The sequence below is a fragment of the Equus caballus genome, chromosome 11 (genome assembly GCF_041296265.1).
Source record: "Equus caballus isolate H_3958 breed thoroughbred chromosome 11, TB-T2T, whole genome shotgun sequence".
Classification (NCBI taxonomy): Eukaryota; Metazoa; Chordata; class Mammalia; order Perissodactyla; family Equidae; genus Equus; species Equus caballus.
In genome coordinates this window covers 17050260-17067859 of record NC_091694.1, presented here as the reverse complement: position 1 = coordinate 17067859, position 17600 = coordinate 17050260, and the positions used below count along the sequence as shown (strand labels likewise).

The window sequence follows — 17600 nt, the reverse complement described above, 5'->3', positions numbered from 1 at the left end:
TCAGAAGAGTTGGAACACAGCTTAAGTAGCCCTTTCTAACTCTACCTTCATAGACCAGGATAGGTGGTAAAAGCGGTCCCAGTGGAAGGACTAGTGTGTGTGGGTGTATGGATGGCGTGGGGAGCAGATGAGAGGGCACAAAGAGTCAGAATGGGGATGTGAGCAGCCGCAGCCAGGTTCTTGTAGTTAAGGGGTCAAAATAGAGATGACCAAATGCAGAGGAAACCCAGTTCTGTCAGCTGAGAGCTCAGTGAGAACAACTGGCAGTTATGGCCAAAAGCTCTGGTGAGGGTGCTCCAGCACAGACGACCAAGGGGAACCCAGCCAGGAGGGCCAGAGCTGAGCCAAGGGAGAAGGGATGATCATCTAACATTGGTAAGTATACTGATTCAATAGTGCAGAGCATGTTCCAAGACCAGGCCAGCAGGAGGTTATCCTAAACTTCTCCTTGACAACTGGAGGAAGTTCTCTGGTGTGTGACAAGAAAACATGGAAATGAAAATAAGAAAAACAAAAGTAGGATATAAATTCCTTAAAATCACCAAAAGATAGTTTCTGACTAGTTCATGGAGGCTACAGTCTACTGAGTGTTAGTTACATAAATTTTGCAAGTTGCAAATTTCTTAGGTCAAAAACTCAAGTGTACAAAAGTTTGCTTTTATTTTTCTATGTCTTAACTTAGAGAAATTAGGGACATTGCAGTTTTTACCCACATGAGTTTGTATTCTGAGTGGTAGAAAACATGATCTTAACTACTAGGTTAAATTCTGTTCATATCAGCACTTTCATAAGTTGAATAAAGATCTTTTCATTTCTCCCTTCTCCAGATGGTTGTGTCTATGCTCTGGAAGGCTCATGTCGGGGTGGGTGGGGAAAGGGAGGTAGGTGCCTGCTCTTCAGATATCTTCATGATAACATGTGTGCTCTGAGCCTCATATATATACTTTTTAAACACCCTCCCCCCAGTACATAGTTGTACAGTCTAGTTGTAGCTCTTTCTGGTTGTGCCATTTGGGAGGCCACTCAGCATGGCCTGATGAGCGGTGCCATGTCCATGCCCAGGATCCGAACCGTCGAAACACAGGGCCGCCAAAGCAGAGCGCGCGAACTCAACCACTTGGCCACGCGGCTGGCCCCCAAGCCTCATATATTGTTCTCTTTCATGCTGGCATTCATTGAATGACCTGCATTTTCTTCTGGTGTTTTATCTTGCAGTCTGTACTGTTACTTGTTGCTGTGCACCTCAGCTTGATTGTCAGGCCGCTTTGGGGCTTTGGCTCTTCTCTCACCAACCTCTGCTCCTTTTACTGTGTCACAGGAAATCTTTTGCTATTCTTTACGCCATGCTGGGGCTGTGGAAAACTTGGTGGCTGTCCTAGACTCTCCTTCTTAGATAGCAATGCTCTCATTTTTTCTCTACTTTCCACTTGCTCTGTTTTCTCAGGAAAGTCTGTCTGTCTTGCTGCCTTCCAGGGCTCCAAATGGACTATCAGGCACAGGCCCCATTTTCTTGGTAGGTTTTGCACAATTGGAAGGGGCAGCTCACTAAAATGGATTGCTTTAAAGTTTTATTTTTGTTAGATAACAGGGAAAAATGATTCCATGCCCCTATCTCGTTACATCAGCAGAATGAATATGTCTTCTCTCCATCATCTCCTGCAAAGGAACTCATTCCAAGTTCTGAAAGATACTACAAAGCTTGAATACTGATTTTTTTTGTCTGTTATGTATTTCAAAGTGCCTTATTTTGCAGTTGATTCATTATCTCTCAGAAACAATAATCTTCATTGATTCTCTTTTTTTTTTTTTTGATGCTCTTTATTTTTTTTTTATTGTGGTAACGTTGGTTTATAACATTATATAAATTTCAGGTGTACATCATTATGTTTTGATTTCTGTGTAGATTACATCATATTCACCACCCAAAGACTAACTACAATTCATCACCATACTCATATGCCTAATCACTCATTTTACCCTCCTCCCTACCCACTTCCCCTCTGATAACAACCAATCCAATCTCTGTCTTTATGTGACTGTTTGTTGTTGTTTTTGTCTTTTATTTCTGAGTGAGATCATACAGTATTTGACTTTCGCCCTCTAACTTATTTTGCTTGGCATAATACCCTCAGGGTCCATCCATGTTGTCACAAATGGCCAGATTTCATCATTTTTTATGGCTGAGTAGTATTCCATTGTGTGTATATACCACATCGTCTTTATCCATTCATCCCTTGATGGGCACCCATGTTACTTCCAAGTCGTGGCTATTGTGAATAATGCTGCAATGAACATAGTGGTGCATGTATCTTTACACATTCATGTTTTCATGCTCTTTGGATAAACACTCAGCAGTGGAATCACTGGATCATATGGTTAGTTCTGTTCTTAATTTTCTTGAAGAATCTCCATACTGTTTTTCATAGTGGCTCCACCAGTTTACACTCCCACCAGCAGTGTATGAGAGTTCCCTTTTCTCCACATCCTCTCCAACACTTGTTATTTCCTGTCTTGTTAATTATAGCCATTCTGATGGGAGTGAGGTAATATCCCCTTGTAGTTTTGATTTGCGTTTCCCTGCTAGTTAGCGATGTTGAACATCTTTCCATGTGCCTGTTGGCCATCTGTATATCTTCTTTGGAGAAATCTCTGTTCAGATCTTTTGCCCATTTTTTAATTGGGTTGTTAGCTTTTTGGGTTGAGATGTATGAGTTCTTTATGTGTTTTGGATATTAACGCCTTATCAGACATATGGTTTGCAAATATCTTCTCCCAAGTGTTAGATTGTCTTTTAGTTTGTTAATGGTTTCCTTTGCTGTGCAGAAGCTTTTTAGTTTGATGTAGTCTCATTTGTTTATTTTTTTTATTGTTTCCCTTGCCTGGTCAGACCTGGTACTTGAAAATATGTTGCTAAGACTGATGTTGAAGAGCGTATGGCCTATGTTTATTCTAGAAGTTTCATGGTTTCAGGTCTTACATTCAAGTCTTTAATCCATTTTGAGTTGATTTTTGTGCATGGTGTAAGATAATGGTCTACTTTCATTCTTTTCCATGTGGCTGTCTAGTGTTACCAACACCATTTATTGAAGAGACTTGCCTGTCTACATTGTATGTTCTTGGTTCCCTTGTCGAAAATTAGCTGTCCATAGTTGTGTTGGTTTATTTCTGAGCTCTCGATTCTGTTCCATTGCTCTGTGTGTCTGTTTTTGTGCCAGTACCATGCTGTCTTGGTTACTATAGGTTTGTACTATATTTTGAAATCAGAGAATGTGATATCGCTAGCTTTGTTCTTTTTCCTCAGGATTCCTTTGGCTATTCGAGGTCTTTTGTTTTTCCATATAAATTTTAGGATTCTTTGTTCCATTTCTAAGAAAAGTGTTGTTGGAACTTTGATAGGGATTGCATTGAATCTGCAGATTGCTTTAGGAAGTATGGACATTTTAACGATGTTAATTCTTCCAATCCAAGAGCATGGAATATTTTTCCATTTCTTGGTGTCTTCTTCAATTTCTTTCAACACGGTTTTATGTTTCTTTCAACAAAAAATTTTCAGTTTACAGATCTTTCACCTCTTTGGTTAAGTTTATTCCTAGATATTTTATTCTTTTTGTGGAAGTTGTATTCTTAATTTCTCTTTCTGCTACTTCATTGTTACTGTATAGAGATGCAAGTTATTTTTGATTTTGTATCCTGCAATTTAGCTGTGTTCATTTATTTCTAAAAATTTTTTGATGGATTCTTTAGGGTTTTCTATATATAAAATAATGTCATCTGAAAATAATGACAGTTTCACTTCTTCCTTTCCAATTTGGATCTCTTTTATTTCTTTTTATTGCCTGATGACTCTGGCTGGGACTTCCAATACTACGTTAAATAAGAGTGGTGAAAGTGGGCATCCTTTTCTGGTTCCTGTTCTTAGAGGGATAGCTTTCAGTTTCTCTCCAATGAGAATGATATTAGCTGTGGGTTTGTCATATATGGCCTTTATTATATTGAGGTACTTTCCTTCTATACCCATTTATTTGGAGTGCTTATCATAAATGGATGTTGTATCTTGTCAAATGTTTTCTCTGCATCTATTGAGATCATGTGATTTTTATTCTTCATTTTGTTAATGTGGTGTATCATGTTGATTGATTTGCAGATGTTGAACCATCCCTGCATCTCTGGAATAAATCCCACTTAATCATGATGTATGATCTTTTTAATGTATTGTTGTATTCGCTTTGCTAGTATTTAGTTGAGGATTTTTGCATCGATCTTCATCAGTGATATTGGCCTGTAATTTTCTTTTTTTGTGTTGTCCTTGTCTGGTTTTGGTATCAGGGTAGTGTTAGTTTCATAGAATGAGTTAGGAAGCTTCCCCTCCTCTTCAATTTTTTTGAAGAATTTAAGAAGGATAGGTATTAAGTCTTCTTTGAATGTTTGGGAGAATTCACCAGGGAAGCTGTCTAGTCCTGGAGTTTTATTTTTCGCGAGGTTTTTGATTACTGTTTTGATCTCCTTACTGGTGATTGGTCATTCAAATTCTTTACTTCCTCTTGATTCAGTTTTGGAAAGTTGTATGTTTCTAAGAATTTATTCATTTCTTCTAGATTATCCGATTTGTCAGTGTATAGCTTTTCATAGTATTCTCTTAGAATCTTTTGTATTTCTGAGGTGTTTGTTGTAATTTCTCTTCTTTCATTTCTGATTTTATTTATTTGAGCCTTCTCTGTATTTTTCCTTGGTGAGTCTAGCTAAAGGTTTGTCAATTTTGAGTATCTTTTCAAAGAACTAACTCTTGATTTCATTGATTTCTTCTATTGTTTCTTAAGTCTTTATTTCATTTATTTCTGCTCTAATTTGTATTATTTCCTTCCTTCTTCTGATTTGGGACTTTGTTCTTCTTTTTCCAGTTCCGTTAGGTGCACTGTTAGATTGTTTACTTGGGATTTTTCTTGTTTGTTGAGATAGGCCTGTATTGCTATAAACTTCCCTCTTAGAACCACGTTTGCTGTATCTGACAGATTTTGGCATGTCATATTTTCATTTTCATTTGTCTCCAGGTCTTTTTTGATTTCTCCATTGATCAATTGTTGTTCAGTAGCATTTTTTTTAACCTCCACATATTTGTGGCTTTTCTGATTTTCTTCCTGTAGTTGATTTCTGGTTTTATACCATTATGGTCAGAAAAGATGCTTGGTATTATTTCTTAAATTTATTTAAGAAATCTTATTAAATTTATTGAGACTTGTTTTGTGGCCTAATATGTAATCTATTCTAGAGAATGTTCCATGTACATTTGAAAAGAATTTGTATTCTGTTGTTTTGGGATGGAATGTTCTGTATATATCTACTAAGTCCGTTTTGTCTAATGTGTCATTTAAGGCCAATGTTTGCTTATTGATCTTCTGTTTGGATGATCCATCTATTGGTGTAAGTGGAGTGTTAAAGTCCCCTACTATTATTGTGTTACTGTATATTTCTCTTTTTATGTCTGTTAGTAATTCCTGTATATATTTAGGTGCTCCTATGTTGGGTGCATAGATATTTACAAGTGTTATATCCTCTTACTGGATTGATCCCTTTATCATTATGTAGTGCCCGTCTTTGTCTCTTGTTACAGTTTTTGTTTTAAATTCTGTTTTGTCTGATATAAGCATTGCTACCCCCGCTTTCTTTTCATTGCCATTTGCATGGAGTATCTTTTTTCTGTCCCTTCACTTTCAGTTTGTGAGTGTCTTTAGGTCTGAAGCGTGTCTCTTGTATGCAAGATATATATGGGTCTTGTTTTTCATCCAGTCAGCCACCCTATGCCTTTTGATTGGAGCATTTAGTCTATTGACATTTAAAGTAACTATTATTAAGTATGTACTTATTGGCATTTTGTTACTTTTGTTCTGGGTGTTTTAGTAGTTCTTATCTGTTCCTTTCTTCTTCTCTTGCTCTCTTCCCTTGTAGTTTGATGGCTTTTTTTAGTATTATGTTTGGGTTCCTTTCTCTTAATTATTTGTTTATTTATTATAGGTATCTGATTTGTGATTACCATGAGGTTCATATATAATAACCTACATATATAGCAGTCTATATTAAGTTGATGATCTCTTTAGTTTTCTTCATTGATTCTTGAGAGCTTCCTTTTTTTCCTGTGCCTTATATTTATTTGGAATTAAACCAGGTTATATTTTAGATCAATGTGTACAATATCCCAAAATTGCTACGTTTACATTAATAATTTTATAAAATTCACAATAAATATAATTTACCCCAGTGACCTAGTTTCTTATTTTTACAGTTGATAAAACAGTGAACAAGAATGAGATAAAAGATAGGAGATCATCTATGGGTGAGTGAAAGTTTGCTAATTAACTAACTAATTCATTCACTGAACAAAGTTTTGCCGAATAACCAGCAGTAGTAGACACTATGTTACATGCTAGAGATACAAATAAGTAAAATGAACTTTTTAAACTTATGGTAATATCTGTGGCAACATTCTTTTTGTGTGTTTTTCTAACACATGAGCTTCACAGTGCTATATGATTTGATATTTTCCTTATCCTCATCATGCTCTTATTTCCTAAGGAAGGAAGATTGATTTCAGTAATGTGGATGCTGTTCTGAAAAACATGGATATAAAACTTACAGAAGATGAACAACAGGAACTACTAGAACACCTTTCAGCTACTAGTGAGGCTTTAAAATACCTCATTATGGTTGTTAGATACTGTTCAGCTTGTTAGTTTGGAGGCTTTTCCATGGGAGTTTCTGACAATATATTTATATGAATTATCTAGACTAAATTTAAAAAAAGTTTTCATGCCATTACAAAAGTTCTGCTTCTTATTATTTGATATGCTGAGAGATAGTAGACTTCTTAGACATTAACTGATTCACTCCGCTGTCAGATAATTCTTCCTAAAGCACAGTTTTTAATGTGCTACCCTGCTATTCAAAAATCCTCAATGACTATACACAGTCTAAATTTTTGCTCCAATGTTTTTCATTTAAAAAATTATCTATAATTTACATACAATAAAACTACAGATTAAGGTTATAAAATGGTGAATTTTGACAAATATATATACTTGTGTAATTCACACTGCAATCAGGATATAGATATTTACAGCTTCTCAGAGAATTCCCTGATGCTTCTTGCCATTCAGTCACTTGCCTCTTCCCAAGAGGAAAACCACATCACTGCACATTTTTATCATTATTGATTAGTTTTGCCTCTTATAGGACTGAATTTAAGTAGAAACATACAGTATAATCCAATGTATGTAATCTTCACAAAATGTCTTCTTTTTTCAACATTTTGTGTTTAAGATTCATCCATGGATTTGAATGTATCTATAATTCCTTCCTTATATTGCTAAATAGTATTCTATTGTATGAATTAGCAACTTTTACTATCCTTTGTCTTTATAGGAGACATATGAGTTTCCCCAGTTTTTGGCAATTATAAGTAAAAATCACCACAAAATTCAAACCTGTAGGTTCTTATGTGTGAACATGAGTTTTAATTTCTTTTGGGATAACACTTAGAAGTGGGGTTGCTGGGATGTATGATAAGTATATGTTTAACTTGATGAAAAAAAACTGCCGCTGTTTCCCAAAGTGCCTGTACCATCACCAATATAAGCATTTCAGTTGCTCTGCAGTCTTAACTAGCACTTGGTAGTGTCAGTTTCCTTTTTAGTAGCTATCATAGTATGTGTAGTGGTATTTCATTTGGCTTTAATTTGCGTTTCCCTACTGACAGATGACGTTGAGCAACATATTCTTATTTGCCATCTGTATACTGTCTTTTCTGAAGTGTCTGCTCAAATATTTTGCCCACTTTTTGATGGAGTTGTTTCTTTTCTACTTATTGACTTTTGAGAATCTTTTATATATTCTGGATGCAGGTTTGATATGTACCCTGTAAACATTTCTTTCCAGTCTGTTACTTATCTTTTCATTTTCTTACCAGTGTCTTTGAAAAATTTATAATTTTTTATGAATAGTGCTTTTTGTGTCGTATCTAAGAAGTCTTTACCTAACCCAAGGATACAAAGATTTTCTCCTGTGTTTTCTTCTAGAACAGTGCTATCCTATAATACAAGTATAGAACAATCCTCATGTAATATAATGCAATCCTCGTATGTAATTTTAAATGTTCTAGTAGCCCCATTAATAAATTTTAAAAGAGGTAAAATTAATATTAAAATAGATTTTATTTAACTCAAAATATTCTAAAGATTATCATTTAAACTTGTAGTCAACGTAAAAACTTACTAATGAAACATTTTATTTTCCTTTGTTCATACTAAGACTTTGAAATCTGTTGGATATTTTACTCTTATGGCACAACTCAATTTAGACAATACACATTTCATGCATTCAATAGCCACATGTGGCTAGCAGCTAACATATAGGACAGCATAAGCACAGTGCTGGAAGTTTTATAGTTTTAGATTTTACATTTAGGTCTATGATCATTTTGAGTTAGTTTTTGCATAGTTTGAGATTCTTTTTTTTAACACATTGACATGCAGTTGATCCAGCACCATTTGTTGAAAGGACTGTCTTTTATTCATTGAAGTGTCTTTCACCCTTCGTTGAAAATAAGTTGATGAGTATATGTATGTGCCTCCATTTCTGGGTGGTCTATTCAGTTCCATTGATTTTTGTGTTTGTCCTTTACTGTATTTCTATTATAAGGCTTGATTTTAGCTACTTACTGTCAGTCTTTCAACTTTGTTCTTTTTTTTCAAAGTTGTTTTGGCTATTCTAGTTTTTTGTTTTTTGCTTTTCCACGTAAATTTTACAATCAGATTATTGGTTTCTACAAAACTTCCTGCTGTGATTTTACTGAGATTGCATTTAATCTATCAATCAATTTGGGAAAATTGACACCTTAACAGTATTGAGCCTTCCAATCTATGACAAGGTGTATCTCTCCACTTATTTAAGTCTTTGATTTCTCTTATGAGAGTTTCATAGTTTGAAGCACACATATCTCACACATATTTTCTTTGATTTATACCTAAGTATTTCATGGTTGTTGGTACTATTATAAAAGGAAATTCGAAATATTTTCAATTTTCAATTCTTCATTGCTAGTACATCAAAATATCATGGACTTTTCCTCAGCTTTACTGAGATATTGATATCTAATATTATGTAAGTTTAAGGTGTATAACGTGACGGTTTGATATACGTATATATTGTGAAATGATTACCACAATAAGGTTAGCTAACACATCCATCACCTCACATAATTCCCAATTTTTTTTGTGGTGAGAGCATTTAAGATCTACTCTCTTAGTGTGATTCCTCCAACTTTGGAAGAGCATGGAGGGACTTAGGTGGCTTGTGTCAGTGAGTGTGAATACCTGTGGAACGGAAGCCAGTAAAATCTGTAGGGAATCTGTGATGGCTCTTGTGGCCATTCTTCGTGGCATAAGCTGCTAGGTTTGTCTACAGAACAGATCCTTGGGAACCGTGATTGCTCTACTGCATAGCTACTGTTGGTAGCCCCAGCTTTTCTTCCTTGTTCTTTGCCATCATTATATGTCTCAGCTTTCCCATTTTCTGGGTGGGGTGAAACAAAAGCAAACCTTTGTTTAGTGTCTTGAAAGGCTGGGGAAAGCTGGTCACTCACCCTCCTCTCCCTTTCCTGGTGAGGGGAACTCTTTCTAGCTGAGTTCTCTCCTGGCACTGAGCAAAGCCAGCTTGGGAGATGGAATGATGCAGGTGAAATGAAACTATCTTCCTTCCTTTTTTGTGTGGTTATTCTCATGTTTTTTTTGTTCTACTGTGTTGCTGAAGTTTCTTAAGCAGACTCCAGCGCTCTCCCAGAGGTGTTTTGTTTGTGGATAGCTGTCTAATTGTCCATCTGTGTTAGAGGACAGAGGCTTGGGTCTCCTATTTCACCATCTTGGTGACATCACCTAAGTAAAAAAGTACTTATAGTATCCAATGCCCTCTTTGTTGTGGTCCCAACATAAATTTCCAATCTATAACAAATCTGGAAAAATACTGTCAATTGGTTTGGGGATTATCATTATAAGCTCAACTATGTGTGCTAATAAGTGTACTCACTTTAAAATGGATAAGATATTGTGGGTAGGTATTATTTTACATTAAAAAATTATTAAATTTCCTTAATTCACAGAACAAAACATTTTAAATCCTACTTAGCTAGGATTAATCCAAAAGAAACTTAAAAAACCCTTTTGTTCTCTTGGTAAGTCATCAGAAATTGAATGACTTGTTTGCATTAGTTACATTATATAGGGTCTGTTTGAGAGCATGCTATGAAAGATTCTTATCATTGATTCATAATCTCCTGGTCTCATAATTACAGTTCCAAAAATTATATGTATGTGCATGTATATGGTATTTATATATTCTTTCACTGTACAATTGGGATTTTCTTTGCTTTCTTTCCACACAGGTAATTATCTGACATATCTATGAAGGCAAGAGGGTAACATCAGGTCATGCTGCCCTTGCGTGTTAACTGTTTGCTAATTAAAATCATATCCCCTTAAAACCTTACCAGATGTTAAGAGCGGAAACATTGACTACAGAGTTTTTTCTTTCTGTATATTTAGGAATATTTATTTGCTCTCTATGAAAGCTATTCTTCAGGCCATTATAATAAGCCCACAAGGCATATATTACCTCTAGAGATTAGATAGGAAAATTAAGAAATTATATTTTATATTTAAAAGAGATGCTATAATCATCAGTGTCATATCCAAAACTTTAAGTTAGAAAAAATATCTGGTATGGCTGTCTCTTTATATCAGAAAAAAACATATAGATTCTGCTTATTTATTTATAATTTTTAAAAAGTAATGGCTATCATTTATTGAGCACATACAATATGCTAGACATTGGTCTAAGCACCTTACTTATTCTCTCTCTCTTTTTTTATTGTTGAGGAAGATTAGCCCTGAGCAAACATCTGTGCCAATCTTCCTCCACTTTATATATGGGTCACTGCTACAGCCTGGCTGATGAGTGACATAGGTCTGTGTCTGGGATCCGAACCCATGAGCCTGGGCTGCTCGCTGAAGTGGGGTGCACCAAACTTAACTACTACGCTATAGGCCAGCACCTTATTCTCTTTTAATGCTTACTCAAAGCCTATGAGATAGGTGCTATTATATTCTGTTATAGAAATGAGGAAATAGCGACACACTAGGTGAGAAAATTCTAGAGGAAATTCTGAAAATTGCCAAATTTAAATTGTTTTTTGAGTATCCATGCTTATATATGTGAATTGATCTCATTTTATAGCTGATGAAGATATGGATATGAAAACATTGATAGGAATTGTGAAGATGCTTAAAGGTGAGAAAAAGTTACCATGCAAAATTGAAAAAGTGATATCTGCTTTCCATATTTTTTGCATTTATTTTTATTTTTCCTTTTATTCTATTAATTTAGTTTTTTAAAATTGGTTATTTTTACCATTATGAAAGATGGTTAAAAATTAAAAAGTATACAAAGGCTAAAAATAAAATGAAACAATTCCTCATTCCATCTTTTCCCACCCCCCATCATACTCCCCTTGTCAAAACTACTTTTATTTATTTATTTAAAATTTTATTGAGGTCATAATAGTTTATAACATTGTGAAATTTCAGTTGTACATTATTTTTGATCAGTCACCATATAAATGTCCCCCTTTACCCCTTATACCCACCCTCCAACTGCTATCCCCTCTAGTATCCACTAATCTGTTCTCTTTCTCCAAGCGTTAGTTTATCTTCCACATAGGGAGGGAAATCGTACAGTTTATCTTTCTCTGTCTGGCTTTTTTCACTTAACATAGTACCCTCAAAGTCCATCCATGTTGTTGCAAATGGGACAATTTTGTCTTTTTTATGGCTGAGTAGTATTCCGTTGTGTATATATACCACATTTTCTTTATCCAATCATCAGTCACTGTGCACTTGGGTTGCTTACACCTATTGGCTATTGTGAATAATGCTGCGATGAACATAGAGGTGCATAAGTCTCTTCGAATTGTTGATTTCAAGTTCTTTGAATAAATACCAAGTAGTGGGATAACTGGATCATATGCTATTTCTATTTTTTATTTTTTGAGAAATCTCCGTACTTTTTTCCGTAATGGCTGCACCAGTTTGCATTCTCACTAGCAGTGAATGAGGGTTACCTATTCTCCACATCCTCTCCAACATTTATGTTTTGTCTTGGTGGTTGTAGCCATGCTAATGGGTGTAAGGTGATATCTTAGTGTAGTTTTGACTTGCATTTCCCTGATGATTAGTGATGTTGAACATCTTTTCATGTGCCTATTTGACCATCTGTATAGGTTCTTTGGAAAAATGTCTGTTCATATCCTCTGCCCATTATTTGATCAGGTTGTTTGTTTTTTTTTGTTGTAGTTGTTGTTTGAGTTCTCTATGTATTTTGGAGATTAACTTAATCCCTTTTTGGATGTATGATTTGCAAATATTTTCTCCCAGTTGGTGGGTCATCTTTTCCTTTTGTTCCTGGTTTCCTTTGCTTTGCAGAAGCTCTTTAGTCTCATGAATTCCCACTTGCTTATTTTTTTTCATTTGTTTCCCTTGTCCAGATAGACATGGTATTCAAAAAGATCCTGCTAAGACCAGTGTCAAAGAGTGTACTGCCTATATTTTCCTCTACGAATTTTATAGTTTCAGGTCTTACATTCAAGTCTTTGATCCATTTTGAATTAATTTTTGTGTCTTGTGAAAGATAATGGTATACTTTCGTTCTTTTGCATGTGGCTGTCCAGTTTTCCCAGCACCATTTATTGAAGAGACTTTCCTTTCTCCGTTGTATGTTCCTAGCTCCTTTGTCAAAGATTAGCTGTCGATAGATGTGTAGTTTTATTTCTGGACTTTCAATTATGTTCCACTGATCTGTGTGTCTGTTTTTATACCAGTACCATGCTGTTTTGATTACTATAGCTTTGTGGTGTATTTTGAATTCAGGGATTTTGATGCCTCCAGCTTTGTTCTTATTTTCTTTGGATTGCTTTAGCTATTTGCTGTCTTTTGTAGCCCCATGTGAATTTTAGGATTCTTTGTTATATTTCCATGAAGAATGTCATTGGGATTATCATTGGGATTGCTTTGAATCTATAGATTGCTTTAGGTAGTATGGAGATTTTAACTGTACTTATTCTACCAATCCATGTGTGTGGAATATCTTTCTGTTTCTTGGAATGTCTAGGAATAACCTAGACATTTCATTCTTTTTGTTGTGATTGTGAATGGAATTGTATTCTTGATTTCTCTTTCTGTTAGTTTGTTATTAGAGTATAGAAATGAAACTGATTTTTGTAAGTTGATTTTGTACCCTGCAACTTTGCAATAGTTGTTGATTATTTCTAATAGTTTTCCAGTGGGCTCTTCAGGGTTTTCTATATATAAAATCATGTCATCTGCAAACAGTGAGAGTTTCACTTCTTCATTGCCTATTTGGATTCATTTTATTTCTTTTTCTTGCCTAATTGCTCTGACCAAAACCTCCAGTACTCTGTTGAATAGGAATGGTGAGAGTGGGCACCCTTGTCTTGCTCCTGTTCTCAGAGAGATGGCTTTCGGTTTTTCACTGTCAGGTATGATGTTGGCTGTGGGTTTGTCATATATGGCATTTATTATGTTGAGGTACTTTCCTTCTATACCTGTTTTATTCAGAATTTTTATCATAAATGGATATTGGATCTTGTCAAGTGTTTTCTCCGTGTCTATTGAGATGATCATGTGGTTTTTATTCCTCATTTTGTTAATGTGGTGTATCACATCAATTGATTTGCGGATGTTAAATCATGCCTGCATCCCTGGTGTAAAATGTCACTTGATTATGGTGTGTGATCCTTTTAATGTGTTGCTGACGTTGGTTTGCCAATATTTTATTGAGGATTTTTGCATCTATGTTCATCAGTGATATTTGCCTATACTTTTCCTTTTTTATGTTGTCCTGTCTGGCTTTGGGATCAGGGTGACATTGGCCTCGTAAAATGTGTTAGGAAGTGTTCTGTCTTCTTCAACTTTTTGGACTAGTTTGAGAAGGATAGGTATTAAATCTTCTTTTAATGTTTGTTTGAATTCTCCAGAGAAGCCATCTGGTCCTGGACTTTCATTTTTTGGGAGGTTTTTTATTGCTGTTTCAATTTCTTTACTTGTGATTGGTCTATTCAGATTCTCTATTTCTTCTTGATTCAGTTTTGGGAGGTTGTATGAGTCTAAGAATTTATCCATTTCTTCTAGATTGTCCAATTTCTTGGCATATAGTTTTTCATAGTATTCTCTTATAATCCTTCATATTTCTGTGGTATCTGTTGTAATTCCTCCTCTTTCATTTCTAATTTTATTTGTTTGAGCCTCTTGTCTTTTTTCCTTGCTGAGTCTGGCTAAGGGCTTATCAATTTTGTTTGTCTTCTCAAAGAACCAGCTCTTAGTTTCATTGATCCTTTCCACTGTTTTTTTTTTTTTATTTCAATTTCATTTATTTCTGCTCTAATTTTTATTATTTCTCTCCTTCTGCTGACTTTGGACTTTGTTCTTCTTTTTATAATTCTGTTAGGTGTAGTTTAAGATTGCTTATTTGAGGTTTTTCTTGTTTGTTAAGGTGGGCCTGTATTGCTGTGTATTTGCCTCTTAGGACTGCTTTTGCTGCATCCCATAAGAGTTGGTATGATATATTTTCATTCTCATTTGTCTCTAGATATTTTTTGATTTCTCCTTTAATTTCTTCAATGATCCCTTGTTTGTTCAGTAGCATGTTGTTTAGTCCCCACATGTTTGTCACTTTCCCACCTTTTTGCTTGTAGTTGATTTCTAGTTTCATAGCATTATGGTCTGAAAAGATGCTTGATATGATTTCAGTCTTCTTGAATTTATTGAAGATTGCCCTGTTTCCCAACATATGGTCTATCCTTGAGAATGTTCCCTGTGCACTTGAGAAGAATGTGTATTCTGCTGTTTTTGGATGGAGTGTTCTATATTTATCTATTAAGTCCATCTGGTCTAGTTTTTCATTTAATTCCACTATTTTCTTCTTGACTTTCTGTCAGGATAATCTGTCCATTGATATAACTGGGGTGTTAAGGTTCCCTAGTATTATTGTCTTGTTGTTAACATCTCCTTTTAGGTTTGTTAATAGTTGCTTTATGTACTTTGATGCTCCTGCATTGAGTACATATATATTTATAAGTGTTATGTCTTCTTGGTGGAGTGTCCCTTTTATCATTGTATACTGCCCGTCTTTGTCTCTCATTGCCTTCTTTATCTTGAAGTCTGCTTTGTCTGAGATAAGTATGGCAACACCTGCTTTCTTTTGTTTTCCATTAGCTTGGAGTATCATCTTCCATCCCTTCACTCTGAGCCTGTGTTTGCCTTTAGAGCCAAGATGTGTTTCCTGGAGACAACATATTGTTGGGTCTAGTTTTTTTTGTTTGTTTTTTGTTTGTTTGTTTTTGGTGAGGAATATTGGCCCTGAGCAAACATCTGTTGCCAGTCTTCCTCTTTTTGCTTGAGGAAGATTGTCGCTGAGCTGACATGTGTTCCAGTCTTCGTCCATTTTGTATGTGCGATGCTGCCACAGCATGGTTTGATGAGCAGTGTGTAGGTCCACACCCAAGATCCAAACCCATGAATCCCAGGCCTGCAAAGCAGAGTACACGAACTTAACCAGTACACCACTGGGCCAGCCCCAAGTTGGGTCTTCTGTTTTATTCTATCCTGCTGCTCTGTTTCTTTTGATTGGAGAATTCATTCCATTTACATTTAGGGTGATTATTGATATATGAAGGCTTAAAGCTGCCATTTTGTTGCTTGGTTTCCAGTTGTTCTGTATTTCCCTTGTTTCTCCTCCCATGTTCTTCAGACTACCCATTCAATTTGGTAGTTCTCTATGATAGTTTTCTCAGTTTTCTCTTTATTTATCATTTGTGTCTCTGTTATGATTATTTGTTTAGTGGTTGCCATGAAGTTTGTATAAAAACTTTTGTAGAGAGATAGTCCGTAGCCTCTTATTCCCTTAGTCTAAGCCAATTCCATCCCTTTCCTCTTCCCCTTGTAAGTTATTATTGTCACAACTTATTCCCTCTTGTGTTGTGGGTTTGTGGTTAAAACAACAAGATTATAGTTATTTTTTATGTTTTCCTTCCCTTTATCTTTAATGTTATGATTAAGTGTTTGCTAACCTCTTCTGATAGAGAGCTGAATTTTTCTGATTTTTGTCTGCCTATTTATCTCCTTGCTCAAGGCTTTGTAAACCCTTTCTTTTTTTTCAGGTATGAGGATCTTCTTGATCATTTCTTGTAGAGGGTGTCTTGTGGTGGTGAACTTCCTTAGCTTTTGTTTATCTGGGAGAGTTTTTATTTATCCATCATATCTGAAGAATATTCTTGCTGGATAGAGTATTCTTGGCTGAAGATGTTTGTCTTTCAGAATTTTTAATATATCATTTCACTCTCTCCTAGCCTGTAAGGTTTCTGTTGAGAAATCTTCTGAAAGCCTGATAGAGGTTCCTTTGTAAGTTATTTTCTTCTGCCTTGCTGCCCTTAATATTTTTTCTTTGTCATTTACTTTTTTTTTTAATTGCAGTAACATTGGACTATAACATTATATAGCTTTCGGATGTACATCATAATATATTCCGAATTCTGTGTAGATTACATCATGTTCACCACCCAAAAACTAATTATAGTCCATCCCCCTACATGTGAGCCTAATCACCCCTTTTGCCCCATCCTCCCCACCATGGTAACCACCAATCCATTCTCCATTGCTATGTGTTTGATTGTCGTTTTTATCTTCTACTTATGAGTGAGATCATACGGTATTTGACTTTCTCCCTCTGACTTATTTCACTTAGTATAATACCCTCAGGGTCCATCCATGTTGTCACAAATGGCCAGATTTCAACATTTCTTATGGCTGAGTAGTATTCCGTAGTGTATAAATACCACATCTTCTTTATCCATTTGTCCCTTGATGGGCACCCAGGTTGCTTCCAAGTCTTAGCTATTGTGTATAGTGCTGCAATGAACATAGGGGTGCAGGTATCTTTATGCATTTGTATTATCAAGTTCTTTGGATAAATACCCAGCAGTGGAATAGCTGGATCATATGGTAGATCTATTCTTAATTTTATGAGGAAACTCCATAGTGCTTTCCATAGTGGCTGCACCAGTTTGTACTCCCACCAGCAGTGTACAAGGTTCCCATCTCTCCACATCCTCTCCAACATTTGTTATTTCCTGTCTTGTTAATGATAGCCATTCTGACCGGAGTGAGGTGATACCTCATTGTAGTTTTGATTTGCGTTTCCCTGATAGCTAATGATGTTGAGCATCTTTTCATATGCCTGTTGGCCATCCGTATATCTTCTTTGGAGAAAGCTGTGTTCAGATCTTTTGCCCATTTTTTAATTGGGTTGTTAGTTTTTTTGTTGTTGAGCTGTATGAGTTCTTTGTATATTTTGGATATTAACCCCTTATCTGATATATGCTTTGCAAATATCTTCTCCCAATTGTTAGGTTGTCTTTTTGTTTTGTTGATGGTTTCCTTTGCTGTGCAGAAGCTTTTTAGTTTGATGTAGTCCCATTTGTTCATTTT

At 35.4% G+C, this 17600-nt stretch overlaps 1 protein-coding gene across 1 annotated transcript in view; it reads left to right on the top strand.

The window, feature by feature from the left end:
• Positions 1–17600, top strand: part of EFCAB3 (EF-hand calcium binding domain 3) — a 498542-nt gene that overhangs the window by 133187 nt on the left and 347755 nt on the right. Inside the window, exons 34-36 of the mRNA XM_070227127.1 lie at positions 6278–6328; positions 6568–6672; positions 11278–11331. Of these exons, the coding sequence (XP_070083228.1) occupies positions 6278–6328; positions 6568–6672; positions 11278–11331 (210 nt within the window). The remainder of the gene's footprint in view (positions 1–6277; positions 6329–6567; positions 6673–11277; positions 11332–17600) is intronic.